Source organism: Centroberyx gerrardi, chromosome 19, assembly GCF_048128805.1.
Source record: "Centroberyx gerrardi isolate f3 chromosome 19, fCenGer3.hap1.cur.20231027, whole genome shotgun sequence".
In the NCBI taxonomy this organism is placed as follows: domain Eukaryota; kingdom Metazoa; phylum Chordata; class Actinopteri; order Beryciformes; family Berycidae; genus Centroberyx; species Centroberyx gerrardi.
In genome coordinates this window covers 24,676,499-24,694,104 of record NC_136015.1, presented here as the reverse complement: position 1 = coordinate 24,694,104, position 17,606 = coordinate 24,676,499, and the positions used below count along the sequence as shown (strand labels likewise).

General features: G+C 42.0%; 3 protein-coding genes across 5 annotated transcripts in view; all 3 read right to left on the bottom strand.

Annotated features, from left to right (window-relative positions):
- Positions 1–2,941: 2,941 nt before the first annotated feature.
- Positions 2,942–7,499, bottom strand: LOC139912926 (LIM/homeobox protein Awh-like). Its single transcript, XM_071900854.2, has 6 exons — positions 7,368–7,499; positions 6,270–6,472; positions 5,565–5,673; positions 4,965–5,100; positions 4,536–4,750; positions 2,942–3,337 (listed from the first exon to the last, which is right to left on the bottom strand). The coding sequence occupies exons 1-6, from the start codon at positions 7,497–7,499 to the stop codon at positions 2,942–2,944; spliced, it is 1,191 nt and encodes a 396-aa protein (XP_071756955.2).
- A 2,900-nt stretch (positions 7,500–10,399) lies between these two features.
- cenpa (histone H3-like centromeric protein A) lies at positions 10,400–15,311 on the bottom strand. 3 transcript variants are annotated; one of them, XM_071900859.2, is made up of 5 exons: positions 15,255–15,311; positions 13,953–14,131; positions 13,114–13,238; positions 11,872–11,946; positions 10,400–10,998 (listed from the first exon to the last, which is right to left on the bottom strand). In XM_071900859.2, the coding sequence occupies exons 2-5, from the start codon at positions 14,074–14,076 to the stop codon at positions 10,870–10,872; spliced, it is 453 nt and encodes a 150-aa protein (XP_071756960.2). In that variant the 5' UTR covers positions 14,077–14,131; positions 15,255–15,311; the 3' UTR covers positions 10,400–10,869. The 3 variants fall into 3 exon arrangements, with proteins under 3 accessions (XP_071756960.2, XP_071756961.2, XP_078146645.1); XM_071900860.2 differs by having other exon boundaries at positions 13,114–13,235; XM_078290519.1 differs by lacking the exon at positions 15,255–15,311 and adding an exon at positions 14,659–14,689.
- A 509-nt stretch (positions 15,312–15,820) lies between these two features.
- psmb10 (proteasome 20S subunit beta 10) overlaps positions 15,821–17,606 on the bottom strand; it is a 6,215-nt gene continuing 4,429 nt past the window's right edge. The window contains exons 7-8 of the mRNA XM_071900851.2: positions 16,746–16,897; positions 15,821–16,112 (exon numbers count right to left, since the gene is read on the bottom strand). Coding sequence (XP_071756952.1) covers positions 16,001–16,112; positions 16,746–16,897 — 264 coding nt within the window. The 3' untranslated portion in view covers positions 15,821–16,000. The remainder of the gene's footprint in view (positions 16,113–16,745; positions 16,898–17,606) is intronic.

The window sequence follows — 17,606 nt, the reverse complement described above, 5'->3', positions numbered from 1 at the left end:
AATGCCACAAAACATTTGCCTAAACCTCGCCACGCGCCGCGCAACATGCCTCGTCTTCGTTTTTTGTTGTTTTTTGGCTGTTAGGGCGGGGTCGTCCAGGAGAACGGGCTTTGTTTGTGGAGCAGTTTGTACTTGAAAATCTGTTTTAAAGCTCTGTGTAGCTCTGGTAGAGTCTTGTGTTGTGTCTCTTCCTCCATGATAAAACCCCCAAAATCAGTGATTCTGTGATCTGTTGCTCCGGTAGAGCAGACTGGAGAATTGTGTATTTTTTCTCTCTCCATTCACTGACATTATATGGAGGAACAGTCTGAAAATCACTTCTAGCCTTTCAGTTTGAACGTGTGCTGATTTCAGTGTTCCACTTGTTCAAACTGAAAGGTTTAATAAACATAAAGAAAGAGATTCACTAGTAATTTGGTTTATTTTAAGAGACAGTACACATTAATAAACATTACTCAGAATGTAAATGTGCCAGTTAGCCAAAAACTCATTTTCATAGTAATCGCTGGCTCATGATATTCAATTTAATCTCTTTTACACCCTCTTCTTGAAATTTTATTTTAATACTTTTTTATTGTCTGTTTTATTCCTTTGTAATGCTGTTTTTAATGAATCTCTGATGGGGTTTGTTGGTCTTATTACCTTTTATTTATTATTGCTTTATTGTCTGCAAAGCAACTGTGCACCTTTGTTTGGAAAAGCTCTATACAAGTAAAGTTTTATTATTAGCAATTTTTCATTCAGATCATCTACACAGATTTGAAGACGGTTTGCGGTCAAATGGTTTCTAGACTTCAGGTAATGATAATGAATCATGTACAGCAAGTCATAACAATGCACAGTTATTATTTCAAAATAAGCCCCAACGGTAAATCAAAATCAGTTTGGACTCAAGCAGCAACTGACAGCCAACTCTGGAGACCATGTCTGTGGGTCCAAGAACTACAGGGATGAAGAGACTCATTATATATAGGAACAAAATCACCTTATCCTAAACTTATCCTTTAATTAATGTGCATGTAAACACACTCATTGATATTTATCTTTATTCAAGTGTAGAGCACTCTGAATGGGACTTGGGTTTGTCACAATATTAGTGACTTTCAGAGGTAATCAACAATAATTTCAAAGTCCCGTTCTGACAGTCATGTTGTTTGAGAAAAACAGAGATACAGAGATAAATCACAGCTGTTGATTTATTCACCATTCAAGCATGAGACAAACAGCTAAGTGTACATGTAAGACTGTTTCAACATGCTGAATGAACAAAGCACTTTGACAAAAACATTTACCTACAAAAAAGTTGGTAAGTTGTAGGTTTTTAAGGAATTAAGAAAGTAATGTTTATTTTCCCATTGACACCCATGTGTTTTTGAAATACACAGTGGAATGTTAACAGGTTTAATGGGCCCAAAGGTCATGAAACTCATTCAACACACACACACACAGCAGTGATGCAGAGTCTCTCTAAGGATAAACAACAACATTTGGATACAGCCCACACCAGCCAGTTACAACCTTTTGTCCTGGGGCGGCTTTCAAATCTATTCTCGACATTTCAAAAAGGTTTTTTCTTGTGACACAACGCTGATTTTCTGTAAACTAATCTCACAAAATGAGGCTGGTTTCTGGGTTTGAGCCTCTAAACTCTCACCCACAGTGTTTCATTCAGAGATCCTGGAAATATCTGACATTAAAAAGATTTGGATCTCTCTCTGTACAGAATGACTTGGCGTCCCATTTCAGTCTTTCCACGACCAAAATGTGGGCCCCAGCCCAGTGATTGAAAGACAGTACTCTACTCACACAATGTACAGTAAACCCTTATCTGTCTAGAGAATAACTCATGTAACAGTCAAAGTGTAGCTCACAAAATTTTTTGTCAAGTCCTTAGTCAAAAACACAAGTCCCTAGTTAGTTTACAGTCAAACCATGTTGGTTGTTTTCAAGAATGTATCATAAATTAGTTTGTTGGAGTGAATTGGAATGAATGGAAGTCTATGAGAATTATTCCAGATTTAACTTCGACTTCAATTAGCTATTCTGACGCTCTGACTAAAAGAGCTTTAAAGGTGCTACATGTAGCATTTTAACATCAATAAATCATTACCATGTTCATTTTGAGATATTAGTATAAGTACTATAAACAAACAAAACATGACCAAGAAGTGTCGAGTCGGATTTGACAGGAAATCTGCTGGATTGCTTTACGGCACAAAACAGGAGCAACATCCTCTTTCCGACAAGAAACAACAGGATTTATGGGTAATGTGGTCTTAATTTTGAGAAACTCTGAATGCTACATGTAGCAGCTTTAACTGCTTGTTCACACTGCAAGCAACTGATGTGTCGCTCTATTCTGACAGATTGTGGGCGGGGCCAACAGCTCCCTATGTAGCGGTCTGCAGCTGAACAGTTTTTACAGCCACGTAAAGACTTACTGACGAACAAGCAAAACGTGTATTTTTGCTGCGCTGGTATCGACTTTCATAACATGATATTGTTTCGATGAGTTAAGCTAGCAAGTGCTAATTAGGTAGCATTAATCAAAACAAACAGAAAAACTCACATCAGAGCTTACAATCAACCCCAACGATGGATGCAAGCATTCTCCAAGCATCGTGTTTGAGACGTTTGTGACTTATTCAAAGTTGTAGAGAACTGGGAAGCTTTGAATCAACTGGAATCAACTTCTCCATTTTGCACTTGCCAGGCAGAACTATTGTACATGAAACAAAATCACATCAGTAGGGAAACAAGGAAGTGCAGAAATCTGGCTGTTGACGGATGTTGACCATGTGGCCGACTTCTCAGCCAACAAGCTTGTTGAGCGTCCGCACATCAGTTCCCTGGTCGCTCAGCTCTGCAGGAGACGAACTGACCGGTGTTGAACTTGTTGACTGTGCTGCTCACAGTGTGAACACACAGTGAGACGCCCGGCCTAACAGTAATACGGTCTAAAAGCAACGTCAGAATCATCATCTCTCTCCGCTCCCTCTCCTGCCTCCCCAAAGTCCCCGTAGGCCTCCAGAGGAGAGACGCAGCCAGGTGCAGCCTGGGAGTCGTAGTCCAGGAAGAAGGAGTAGTTTCTCGGCCCCTGCGATTGGTCGGAGGCCGGGCTGCGGGGCGGGTCGCCGAGCGGGGCGGTGAGCAGGGAGAGCTGCAGCTGGTCGATGGTGCTGGCGTGGAAGGGCTGCGATTGGCCGGGGGAGCAGGTGGGGGGCGGGGAGCTGGTCGCCATGGTTTCGCCTCTCGAGGGAGCGGAGGGCGAGTTGATCTGAGAGTCGTCGGTAGAGAGGGAACGCCTCAGCTTGGCCCGCGCGTTCTGGAACCACACCTAGGAGAGAGTGTGTGTGTGTGTGTGTGTGTGTGTGAGTGTGTGTGTATGTGTGTGGTCATATGAGTACGGGTATATATGTGTGTTGAGAGCAAGCAAGTGCATCATGGGTGATAATGTGTGTGTGTTTGGTTCGTGTGTTTACATGTGTATGTTTGTGTTAATGTGAGTGTGTATTTAAATGTGCGTGTGTTTACATGTGTTAGTGTGTGTGTCGTCGTAGGAGTATGCACATGTGTTTGTGTGTGTGTGTTGAGAGTGAGCAAATGCATCATGGGTGATGAAGTGTGTTTGTGCATGAGTGTGTGTGTATACGTGTGTGTTGAGCGAGTGAGTGCATCACAGATGAGAAAATATTAGAGAGAAAGAGGAACACAAAGACAGTTTGTCAACCAAGGTGGGACAGAAAACATCTTTGTAAATGCTTTGAGTATTTATTACATGGTCAGTTTTTCAATTCAGACACCAGTTTACGATACTTTTTCTCTCCGGCTCTCTCTCTGGTTTCTGTCGCCCTCTAGTGGTCAGAAAAAAACGCTTATTGCAGCTTTAAAGGATAACACTGGTGTTTTTAATGCATTTCTTATCGTCAACAGATCCTATGAAAATAACAAAATCAACAATGTGTTTGCTCTACTCCCGTTACTTTCTGACTTCCCAAGTTCCCTTTTTAGCCTTCAACCCGGAAGTCATTGGCCCCAATTGTAAGCTAAAAACCTTGAAATACAGCTCACAAAGACGCAGTTCCAATTTTAAAAATCGCTAACTGTTACCATGAAAAGTCAGGCTGTTGTAGTTATTACCAAATCAAATTCAAATGGGAACAAATTCTTCATTACGCCGGGGACTATTTTCTGTGCTACAGAACAACTTTCCTGAGATGGAAAACGTGTTTACGGTCGGCTTATTAAGTTGTTTGAGGAAAAAGTCGTCCGGCCCGGTGCATTGTGATGATGAAATATGCTGCAGAGCAGCAGCATGGCTCTGTGACGGGTTTTTAATAGTTTTTTTAATACAATGGAGTTCTATGGCTGCTGGGACATGAGGCTGCACTGGGCACCGGCTACATGGACGAGACTTGTTAGCAAAACAAATTCGTTGTTGATTTTGTTATTTTCATAGGATTTGTTGACGGTAAGAAATGCATTAAAAAACACCAGACTTATCCTTTAAATAAAGAGCGGAGGCAGCGGCTCACCTGCAGCACCCTCTTGGGCAGGCCGGTCTTGTGGGCGAGGCAGGTCCAGTCTTTACCGTCGGGGTTGTGCTTCTGGGCGAAATACGACTCCAGCGCTCTGAGCTGCTCGCTGCGGAAACACGTCCGGATTCGCTTGGTCCGCCTGCGGGCCCGCCCGCCCGCCGCCCTGTCGTCCGACCGCGGCTCCGGGCTGCTGACGGACTCCTCCCCTTCTCCTGTATTGGTGGAAAGTACCGAGGCGACGGGATGAAGCTGACGCGTTAAAAATGCAACTTCTTCACTGATTTACTGACAGTTTGGACTTCACTCTTTTGATTTCCCACCCACAGCAGAATTTCATTGTCTACAGCATCTCAGTTACTGAGGATGGGGAAAGACAATAGAGAAGACAGGTGTATTTTCCCATAGATATATAAATAAGACACACACCGTCTTTCAGATCAGGTTTGGGGTGGGGATCATGGGATGGCGGGACACTGCCGTTGTCATGGTAATGTGACTGACAGTAGAGGTTCGGGCCCTGCATGCAGTACAGGTTCCCAGGCATCAACTTGATGTCACACTCCTGCAAACAAACACATTACAAACAGAAAAAAATACGGTTGTTATAATAATAATGGCTGCATTTATGTGGCTCTTTTGTCCACAAAGTTACCAGGGAATTAGAACGAATGAACAAATGAATGAATAAACAAATAAACACATATAATTATTTAATAATTACATAAATAATAAAAAAAAGTCTCAAATTTTGTTTTGATGTTTTTTGAGTTTATTTTATTTGCACAGTGATAAAACATAGAAGTGAAATTTAATAAAAGGTGATAAAAAAAATATATCACATCAGAAACCTTGATGAGATTGGCACGTGTGTGTGTGTGTGTGTGTGTGCGCGCAAGTGTGCATGTTCTAAGAGAGAAAGAGAGGAAGAGGGGAAGAGGGCTGGTGTTACAGCTGTGAAACTGTGAATTGAAATGAAAGTTAACTTTGAACGTAAACTTTTGAGCTTAAAAAATAAAAATGTCTGACCTGGCAGGAGAAGCAGTGGGGGTGAAAGGTCAGCTCACCGGACCTCATGACCATAGCGGAGGACGGGATTGGCTGGGAGCAGCGTGCGCACTGACCGACTCCGAACATCCTGACAGGCAGAGAGGGACAGGACGATGCTCAGGACTGGGAACACTGGTTTGGTTTCTTCTACAGCAGCGGGTTTCAAACCAGGAGCCACCGAGGTTTTCAGCTCATTTCACACCTTCAGACAGGAGGAACTAACCGCTGCTCTATAGGGCTGAACTCTACTCAGGCTCGAAAATTTGATCCCAGTCCAACCCAGAACTCAAAAACTTGTGTCCAAATTGGAATCAAACCTGAGTAGAAACCTTTTAGCCATTTTTAACTTCAAAAAACCCTTAAAAAGTAAAGTTTGGCCACAGTCACTGATGTGGCTGTCGAAGTCACAGGAGTCAAATATCAGGAAATTCCTATAATAATTTGGATAGTTAGTTCCAATCAGAACATTATCTCATTATCTCAAGATCATTTTCTTATTATCTTGGGAAAACAAACTGTTATCTTGAGATAATGACATAAATAACTCGATATTTTGAGAAAACTCACTTCCTCCTTTCTCTCTGCTCCTTCAAGAATCAGTCAAGGAAATACTTCAATACAATCAATCAACCAATCAATTCTCCGACCGACCGAAGCCATCGATCAATCAGAACATTCCCTGACCTGCAGTAGTCCTGCTGGCAGTAGATGTTCCCGTCCCTCCAGTAGAGGGAGGGGTGCGTCTGCAGCTCACAGTGGCACTGGCTGCAGCGGAGGCAGACGCCGTGCCACACCCGGCCCGCGGCCAATAGGAAGAAGCGGTCGCACACCTGCTCGCCGCAGCCGGCGCACATCATTGGCTCCTGGGCGGACAGAGCTGCCGGAGTCTGGAGCAAAGGCAGAGGATGAGATAAGATAAAGATAAGATGGCACTTTATTGATCCCCATGGTGAAATTCAGGTGCTACAGCAGCAACTGTCAGAACAGTGCCAAGGAAGTCAAGGACAGTAAAGTAATAAAAGAAAAGAGGTAATAAAATAAAAATAAAGGCCTCACCTTGATAGACACAACCGAGTCACCGCTGGCCCCGCCCATAAGACACAAAAACAAAAAAGAAAAAAGTTGGAAAAAAAGCAAAAATTGGAAAAAAGTTGCATATCGCAGCTTTAAAGGGTCTATGTGTAATTTCTGGTCCAGTGCTGGCTTCTATTGTTCAGCGTTGTCATGACAACAACACTCTGCCCGAGACCATCATCAGCATGGTGGGCGCAATCAACCTTCTGTCATGTTTTACCCAGTTAGCGCATGTTTTTTGTTCGATGGAGTCTTGCTGTGATCAGGATCCTGACATCACCACGATTCTGCTGTAAAGAGTCTTATTTTGTGTTTTAAGTAACTCCACTTCCCCAGCGCATAAATGGGCCTGTCTGTTAAAATTGGAGCTGTCTGGAGGATTATATACATGCCGAATTTACCAGAACACCCTATAGTTTAGTAATAAAGTCTCAAATTACATTTTCCGGTGTGTGTTTTTTGCCAATAAGCAAGGCAAAAACAAACCGCCAGATTTTTTAATGGACCTTGGTGTGGGAGGAGCGCCTTCAGCCTCGGCCCACTCCTGTGTTTTTAAATGCAGAAATCTGTTCACTTTGTTTCACGCTCTATCAGTCAGGAACCTGCTGATATTTACGAGTCATATTATGCTTCAGGAAAGCAGAAATATTACACATTTGACCTTTAACCAAAGGCAAACTTGACCTGGCTTGTTGTGAACATGCTCACATCATGTGCGGCGGCGGCGGTACTTTCCTCCTCGCCCGCCGGGCCAGCGTCCAGCTCCGCCCCCTGCACCTCGTCACCAAGGTGACCGCCGTACAGCAGCTCCTCCAGGGTCTGGTCCACTGGCGACATCATCATTAACCTGAGAAGACTGCAGGAGGAGGATAATTATTTGTCCACTTCATAATCACAGTGACAATAAGAGGAGTAAAAATAGACAGCAGATGAGTTTGTCTATTTATATCAACAGGTCGACTCAAGTGTCGAATTACTTTGTGTTGAATTTCTGAATGTTTTTTGACCTGCTCACCTCTGATTATATACAGGGATGAGACACCTAACTTCTATTTTTTCTCTAGAATTTCACTTTTTTCGGACAGTTTTCTCCACACTGCATTCATTTCTACAGGGAGATTATGATTTCCTTCATCCCTGGTTATGTATAAATAATGGATTTATAACTAGGGATGGGTAAAGGCCAATATCAGCTTTAAAAAGCAATATTGGTATCGGTCCGATATTACTTTTACCGCCGATATTTGGCTGATTGTGGCATCGGCATTTTTGTGAAAATCAAAATCAGTATCATCTTTTAAGTCTCTCCTTAAAACTTAATTTCATGTAAAGGCATTTTCTTAGTGTGGCTTTTATTCCTTCTCTTTTACTATTTTGTATCTTGTTTTTATTATCTTATTTTCCCTTTTATCCCTGTCTTCTTCTCTCATTTTAATATTTTACTTCCTTTAGTCTGACTTTTATTCTGATGTTTTATTTTTTGAACTCTTGCTGTTTTTATCTTGTTTTGTAAAGCACTTTGTAACCTTGTTTTGAAAAGTGCTATATAAATAAAATTCTTCTTCTTCTTCTTCTTAATACAACTGTCAAATTAAGAACAGAATAAAACGAACATGGTCTTTTGTTTATAGCCTACTTATTTATCTGAAGATAGGCCTGTCTGAAAAGCTTATCCTGCACCAGCATTTGTACAAAAATGCATATCGTTACCGGCCGATATGGGTGGGAAAATATTGCATAGCGGCCTCAAAAAGCCATATCAGTGCATCCATATTTATAACCACAAAATCTAATAAAATCCTGATGTGTCTCTTTCGTTTCTGCCTTCCTCAGAAGAGGGATAGCAACAAAAATTAAACGTTTCTTGCCTTCATTGTAAGCCAATTTACTCTCAATAAATAAATATAAAATATGGATAAAATAACTGTAAAAATGAATGTACATAAAACAGGATGTGAAATAGGAACAAAGGCTAAACACAGGCTGGATGTACAGTGACTACTAAAATGTCATCAGTGTTTTCCTCAGGTTCCTCTTCAGAGTTCCCACACACTCAACAAATTTTTTTTTTACAAGAAATCACGGTTAGATCCTTCATTTTAAAACTTCAGCCGTAATCCACACAAATCTCCCATCGAAGAGTTGATCCAGGGACAGAGAGAGCTGAGGCATATCAATAAATTTGGGTGCCATATCTTAATTTTAAAAAAGTACTGGATTTTTAAGGCCCTTGGAAACGTTTGAGGTCCGTGGACAAGCTGGGAAAATGTGAGTTTAGACTGAGCTAGAAAGAAAGCAATGATTATAATCAATATACCTCCATATAACAAAGTGAATAAAAAAAAAAAATCTGATGTTGTTTGATAAATCTGGAAAAACAAACAAAAAGAGGACTACATCGAGTGTATGAAACATTCGATCCACCCTCCTAATTAGTTGCACCCCCTTTTGATCAATCCACTGTCGCCCAAAACTTAAAAATCCTTACTTAACCTGACTGAAGTGGATTTAATAATAATGATAATAAGTTCATTTATACAGCACCATTCATACATAGAATTCAACTCAAAATGCTTTACATAAAATAGATCAAAGATAATCCAGCAAAGGAATGACCCTCTATGCCAATGATAACTGCAAGAATAAGGAGTCATAGCTTTCACCAGGACTCGGTCTATTTCATGGAAAGAGCAAATGGTCCTGATGTTTCTACCTGGATTTACAGTGGAGTAAATCCAGGTAGAGACAGGGAGCGGGGGTGGAGGGGGGGTCACACCTGATGAGATGCTTGTTGAGAGACTCCTGGTTGGTTTCCCTCGAGCGTGATCTGTTGAACCCTCAAAACGCTGCGTCCCTCAAACAGAAGATCTCAGCATCCCAGTCCTGTCCTTCTCACACCAGGCAGGAATCCTCTGTTCATCAACTCCTCTCTCTTTTCACAAAACAGACCCGGTTCCTCTTCTTCTGCAGATAAAACAACCCTCTCTCTGCTCTGTAGCTCTCCCAAACACTCTTTCTTCCTTCCCATTGGGCAGTTTTGTCTTCTTCAGGTGTTTCCGCGGCTCCGGGACGGGTCTCCCCTGTAAGCGCCGACCTGAGATCTGCTTCTCCGTCTTCAGCCGCGGCGGCTCAAACGGCTGAGCTGACCACGGAGCGGCAGCTGTGAGCGACTCCCAGGTGACGCCGCGGCTCCCGGCACACCTGTAAACAAGAACCACCGGGCGCCTCGGAGGACGGGCAGGAGCGGATCCGATTGGCTGCCGGCGAGAGGAGGGGCTGAGGGCCGGCCCCCGGGGACCAATTAAAAAACAGAGGTGTTTAAAAGGACATCTGGGATCGCCACTCCAGGCCGAAAATACACGGGATGGGACTCAAGATTTCCTTTGATTCCTCGGCTGGGTTTGAAAGGACTAAAATCTTCCATGTAACATTTCTTAACTGTAATACAGTGCAATTTGGCGATAGTCCAGATGTTGATATAAGATGCAAAAAAAAATAAAAAATTGTGCAGCCCTACTTTAAAATTTGAAGGGGAAACAAATCCCTGCTTTGTTCAGAGAAACATGACTAGCATCACCATACAAAGAGGCGTAAAGAGATTAAATCTCTGCTCATGTCCAAAATAACATCTCGCAAATATAAAAAACTCTTAGTTTATTAAGAAAAATTAACTTACATAAAATCCAACAACCTAAGGAATTACAATTTGTACATATCAATAAAAGATCAGTGAGCCGACACTTCAACAATGTTCAAGAATCCACAGCAGTTAGATATTGTTTTTGTTTTTTTGCCTTTTCTTGGTAGAGGTAATTTTCTGTACTGATGACTGATCGACTGATCGACACTTAAAGAGAAAACACGGCTGATCTGAACCCGCGACCTGCTGATAAAACTGATGACTACCTGCAGAAGTGGACGGTAGACTGGCCAGAAACTGTCAAACTATATAATCAATCAATCAATCAACCTACTCTTCCAAAACAAGCGATAGCACAACAGTAACACAAATGATGGTACAAATTGTACATAATTCATAAGTCCTCGTTTGGCAGAATGATATTGTTTTTACATATTCAATACTCTACATTTTACAGATATGAACCATGCTGATAGGTATAGAGTCTTTTGTCCCATGGTAGACTAGGGGGAATAATGTGTGGGAAAGTATTCAGACTGGATACTCGCTGCTCCTCTCCTCCTCGGGCCTCTACAGGTGCTCCACCCCTCTGATCCTCCGGGCCAGCTGGATGTCCCGGGGGAACAGCGTGACCCGCTTGGCGTGGATGGCACACAGGTTGGCGTCGGAGAACAACATGACGAGGAACGCCTCCGCTGCCTGGGAGGAGGAGGAGGAGGAAGAAGAGCAGACACAGATGAAGTTAGAACAAAGAAACACTGACATGTCTAGGGGTCTAAGGTATACAAAGCCTCTGGTGCACTTTTTTTCTTCTGTTCTCTGGGATATTATCAAAAGCTAATACTAATTTCTGTCATCTACACTGTAAAAACTATTCAATTTCAACGCACAACTGCTAGCTGTCAGCTTCAGAACATATAATCATGAGTTTGTGACTTAAAATGTATCAAGAAACACTCTTATCTTATTAGCAGACTTCCCAGCATGCATTTTATTTGAGTTAAATCTCTAGAAACCCTTCCGTTTTGTTTGGATAAAGTTACAGGATGGAGACTATGTATCAAGTGTTTGTATCAAGGTGAATCATAGGTCTACTTCTGATTAAAAAAAATAAATAAAAAAAATCATAACCTTGATGCAAATTTGTATTCAATTCAATCCTTACACCGAATACTCTGAAAGTAGTTTTTGTATCTTGTTCCTCAAAACGATTGTATGAAGGAATCTAGAATAAAGTCAAACGGTATGTTTTATTTATAGCGTTTTTATAACTGTTTTTTTTTTTATCCTATGATGGACCCAAATTTGAGAAAATTTGTGTGACACCGTTTCCTAATATGTGGTAGTCCTAATTTCTTTTAAGTACTGCGTGTGCTGTGTGAGGCCGGACCATACAAACACTAACACAGGAAACCTTACTGGTACTTTATCCTTCAGTAAAAACAACAGTCTGAACCCTGACCCAAGTGTTTTGACTGACTCTCTAGTGTGCGTACTCGCTTCACCTGACCAGACCAGTACACAGCCTGGTGGCCATGCTGCTGAGTGAACAGAGTTAATCCTGGTCCTTACCTCCTGCAGGGCCAGAAGAGCGTAGACCTGCCACCGGACAGCCTCTCTGGAGAAACCCTGGCACACCTCCCGCACCTGAAGTCAAGACGAACCACTAGCTTAATCAACACTGTAAAGTGAGGCTGCACTCAAAGATGTGACCACAAACTACAATAATGATGTAGTAGAAACATTAGATATGTAGAATATGTAGAAATATTTCAGTTTTTGGGGGATATTTGACATGCGTATGCAGGAGAGAAGCATGAAAAACAAAATTAAAATGAAACGGATCTATTTTTTGCACGCCTGCCAATACACTGGACAATGTTGCATTAGCAACAGGCACTAGATTTAATTACTTTATGTCTTTTTTTTAATGCAATGCTCAATGGAGCATGTTGACAGCCCATGTGAAGGTAAATGCATTTGAATGTGGTTTTGACATCACTTGTTATTGGTTTAGAAAAATGGCGGATGAGGACGAGGCTCGTCTTGGAGTTCATCCAATTTCCAGACGTTTTTGAGAAATGAAAAATTCGCTCAGTTTGCCGTTTTTTTTAACTTTCAGCTCTTCTGCTGCAAACAAATGGTGCCGTGAGCGAGACGCAGAATGAAGTACGCCACCCAGAGTCTCTTATGATTGGTTCGCTCGCTCTGCGTGAAAGCGTATCACGCAAGACGTCGTCACCTTCTGCACGCTCGACCCGGGAATCTGACAGGAATTTCAGTTGGACTTCAGGGGGGAAATTGCCAGATCAACTTCTCCAAATTATCGCCTCCGGCTTCCGTTCGACCCCGACCTGAAAGTTTTCCAGAAGATTTCTGGGCGAAGCTGCAAGTGTGAACGGGGTAGGGCTGAACAATTAATCGAAATTTTATCGAAATCGCAATATGGCCTACTGCAATTTTCGAGGCGCAATATTTGTTAAAGGCGAAATGTGTGTTAAAATACCATTTTAAATTAAATACTGTTGTGCTGCAGAGATGTCCTGGCCTACACAACATATTCTACAGACTTAAGAAAACATCTTTGTTTGGTACAGATCCCCGCAAAAATCACACCATAATCATTTTAATACGTTTTTCAATGAAAATGAGTATAATGATATAAAAATTATCATTCCCTCTAATATCGCAAATCATATCGCAATTGCAATATCAGTCAAAATAATCGCAATTAGATATTTTTTCAAAATCGTTCAGCCCTAGAACGGGGCCACAGACACACCGGTAGACACACAGATATTCTGTCTGACTCACCAGGCGAGAGAAGGGCGCCTTCCTGAGCAGCAGGTCGTGGCTCTTCTGGTATTTGCGGATCTCCATCAAGGCTCTGGTTCCTGGACGAAACCTCCTCTTCCTAGGAGACCGAGCAGGACGAGCTGCTGAACAGACACAAACAGAGACAACAGGTTTCTTTTGTAACCTTGATTCATCCAAGTAGAGCTAATGCTTAGGATCTGCTAAGTTTGATTAAAAAGAAACGACTTCTCTGGCACACAATAAGTACGTAGCTTCTCTGAAGATGCACACCTGACCTGGACTGTGAAATTGTAAATCAACTGACAACGGTCAACATGGTGCGCGTTCTTTCTAGCCATTAGGAACTCAGAATTAACCCAAAGACAACGCTGCATCTTTAATGTCACTATTGCCATCTATATTACGGCTGCATTATTGTACAGCACAAGTATTAACTGAGTGCTGTGATGGACTGGCGACCTGTCTGCCCAATGCATGCTGGGATAGGCTCCTGCCCTCCCATGACCCTGAGTAGGAATAAGCAGGTATGGAAAATGAATGAATGAAATATGAATTGGCATGCTGGCAATACTGAAACATTTCATTTAATTTAGAAAGTCAACTGTTGTTGAACATAATCAAGATCTTTATATGATGCAAAAAGTCAAAAATAATTTTGTTCCTCAAATCATTGAGACTAATAATAGGCCTACTTGTGATTAATAACTGTGATCACACAATCTACATGACATTACTTTGCTACTGCCATGACCCAGTGACAGTGTCCCATCCAGGATCAATGAAATCTCCCCTCTCTCATATTGCTGACTCCCTTGTTTTTACCCCCACCCCCTCACCTGAAACACCGCTCCGTCTCGGGGACCGGGTTTTGGCACCCGAAGGCCCCGGGGCCGGCGGGGGAGGGCGGCGTTTAGGGGTTTTGCCTTTCCGCCGGCTGACGGATGAATCGCCACGACGCATCGCCTCCAACAGCCGATATCAGGACCAGACAGGAACACTGCAGCCTGGCTCGACTCTGAAAGGGAAACAACAGAAGTGTTTTATCAACCAAAAACAGGGCTGCAAGTCTTTTTTGAGACTCTTTTGACTCTTTCTTTTTTTGGATGCTGTCATTTGGATTTTTATGTGTTGTTTAAACCTATTCTTACAGTTTCTATAAGATAAAGCAGCATTTTATAATTGTAAATTGTAGAAAAAACTTAAATATTGTACATATGTTATACAATTTTACATAAATTAGTAGGTAAATTCGTTTTTTTTTTAAGTAATTGATGCATATTTCAGTACACATTATTGGGATAATATCGTATACAATCAAAATAACTTTGGCCAAGATAATCCTACTATGAAGTTTTCATATTGGCACAGGCCAAGCTCCTTTTATGTTACAGTGATTTGTGGCTATTACTACAATAATTGAAATCACATTTCCCATATTTGTCATGCACTATTGATTGATCCCCAAATGGAGAAATTCCTCTTTTTCACTTTTCTCCTCCTCAGGAAGGTCAGAGGTCAAGAGGTCAGCTACAGAACAGTGACCTTGGAGCTGGTGGGGTTCAGTGCCTTGCTCCAGGACACTTCAGCAGGGTGGATGGATCAACATGGGTGCTTGAACCCGGATTTCTGGACCCATCTGCCCATAAAAAAATCACTAGTGTAAGTCTTCCATTTACTGTAGTGGATTTTTAGCTTATAGGTGCGCTTGTTTTGTTCCTTTGGTATTACAGCACTGTGTACCTATTAATACGAAATATGCTGCACTAATACAGTTATGATCAATAACATTAAAACTCACTCTTAGAAACGGCATGAATGATGTGGCTAACGTTACTCTCATGGACATTTAAGTCAGGGTGTTATGGTTGTGGCAGGATTCAAACCACAGCTGAAAATGGCGTGTTTCCATTTTCTGCTTGCCTGGCTCTTATTTCCTAAAATATTTTCCAAGCGAGAATGAAATACGCAAAGATATCCTAAAGCTAAAGCACATATTATGAAATATAAAGGCTGCATGGTAGCTCGGTTAGCTAGCAAGATCCCAATGTAGCGTTAAATGCCTTACATTAGCAACGTTCGTCACATTTGCTCGTTCATTTTTTCATTTTCCAAACAGAAGAACGTTAATTCAAACGTACCTGCGGGGTTGAATAGTATTCCCGACAGAAGCGCTTTAAAATACGATTATTTGTTAACTTTTTAGGAGTGAAAATAGCCTCACAGTGTATGTACCACAGCTCACAACAAACACAACAGTGCCCAACTGAAATTCAAACGACGCCTCTTTTCAGTCTGCTCTCTGAACCAATCAGCTTGGACTTAGTGGGCAGGACAAACACTACCGGAGCGCTGGATTCGTATTACCACAACTCACTGACTGGGCGGGGTCTCGACTTCGGCGTCGATTTCAGCCGAGCCGGTTCACTTCTTCTAGCCGTCAGGCCTGTCCCGGGTCAGAGGCTGAAGCGCACAGTGAAGTTAGAGAAGTTGATTGGAAATCCGTTTAAAAAGCCAGCTAGATTGAATTTCACTCCGGCTTCTGCTTTACCAGAGAAGCATGGAAGTATTAAGAACTTGCACACACAGATCATTTTACAAACAAAAGCTTTTATTACATAAAAACATGATATCAGGCACTATTATCTCCTATTACAGAGAAAGACAGCTTTTGACTTGACTGAGACAATGTTTTACAGGATTTGTATTTTGCATCAGTGGTGGTAAACAATGGATGATATTTACTTTTGTAAATGTCTCATTTTTTCTCACCATGTTGGACACTGTGTTTGCTGTAGCGGCCCATCACAGCTGCATCAATACAGAAGGGAAACACTGCTCTACTGTATCTCAAGCGTTTTGTGTTTTTGCACAAGAGGAATGTATTTTATTGAGTGTCCATGATCTGAACTGACTCGTCGACCACATCCAGAGTGAGAGGAGTCACGGTTTTGGTCAGGACCGCCGTGGTGCCGGGCTTATACCTGTACTGTCCCTCTCTGGAGAAGAAAGACAAGGGGACAGAAAGATTCATTATGATTACAAAGATGATTGGAATCACATTCATCTCCAAGTATAATAAATGTAATTTGTCTTGCTTTCAAAGTACATACTGACACAAAAGGAGCAAGGACAACAAGAGCAGTGTTTTACATTTACATTTTAGGTGTAGCTGATGCTCTTATCCTTATCTTATGCTCTTAAAATTCAATTCCTACACATTACAAGCAACTAATATCAAGGAAGCAGAGCCATAGTGCTTTGACAATATTCCTGTGACCACAGAATGACAATTTAAAGGAAACATCCACCCCAAAACACTTTGTTAAAAAAAAATGATTTGGTGTATTTTTCTTCTTAATGGATAACTGGCCAATCGTAGACGAGGTGACGTCACCTCCAGATATTTCCAGCAGCTACAACAGAGTTTGATATCAGAAAATGTTTCAGGATGTAAAACACCAGCGGTAAACGTCAGGCTTTGGTGTCAGTCCCTCAGAATCAAAGAGCGAGGGCTTCTTTCTAGAGCCGCCATTTTGCACCAAGAGACGTTCAACAATCATACAGGAGAGAAATCCATCGTAGAAGAGGAGAGAGATCAATTCAACACAATTCTAATCTGATTATCTCACCTCTTTCCCTTCTCTGTGGGCTTGTCGTAGCCTCGCAGGTAGTCCACCCCGGCCGCGGTGATGACACACAGGTCCACGTTGCTGCCGGAGCCCAGGTCGCAGAAAATCCCCGCAGAGATGGCGTCTCGTACGAGCTGCTTCGCCTCCTCCAACTGAGGAAGAGACAGGAGAGGAGGGAGAGGAAAGAAGAGGAATAACATCACTATAGGGCTTTCAGGTGATGTAATGCACCCTCTGGCGGCCATATTGGAGGTCAACAGCTCTTCACAAAAGTAGCTGCGAATGATTACTTTCTGTGCTGTTTCTGACTGAACTGATCTTTTCATCACTGATCCATCTGATTGATTTAGTGTTTAGATAATGTCAGCTTGTTAGCTAGCTAACCATAGTATCTGGTCAGCTAACCATCACTGTCTTGTTGTTAACACATCTGATTAGCACACTAGCTAACGTATCTAGTAGCAGCTAGCGTTAGCATGTTCACATTAACATCAGTGTGTTTGCCGGCTAGTTAGCTAGCTAACAGTTTGTTCAGGTTAACTGAGCTGACTCTTCTCAAGCTACAACTCAGAGTGTTTTGGAGTAGAGACTAGGGCTAAAGACAAGACAGTTTACTGTGTCACAGTAACCAAATCCACCTTATCACACTATTCACTTTTACTGAGAACGTTACTGAATGGATCTACAGCCACACCACAACAAGCTGACTCAGCTGCTCTCTGTTTCTAGCTGGTTGTTATAGATTTAGACTTTATTTGTGCACAGCCAATTCTCTAATGTTCGTCCATGATGGCACCAGATGTGGTTGCTGGGAGATTTGTGACACAACAGCAAAGTCTCTATTATCACATCTATTATCCT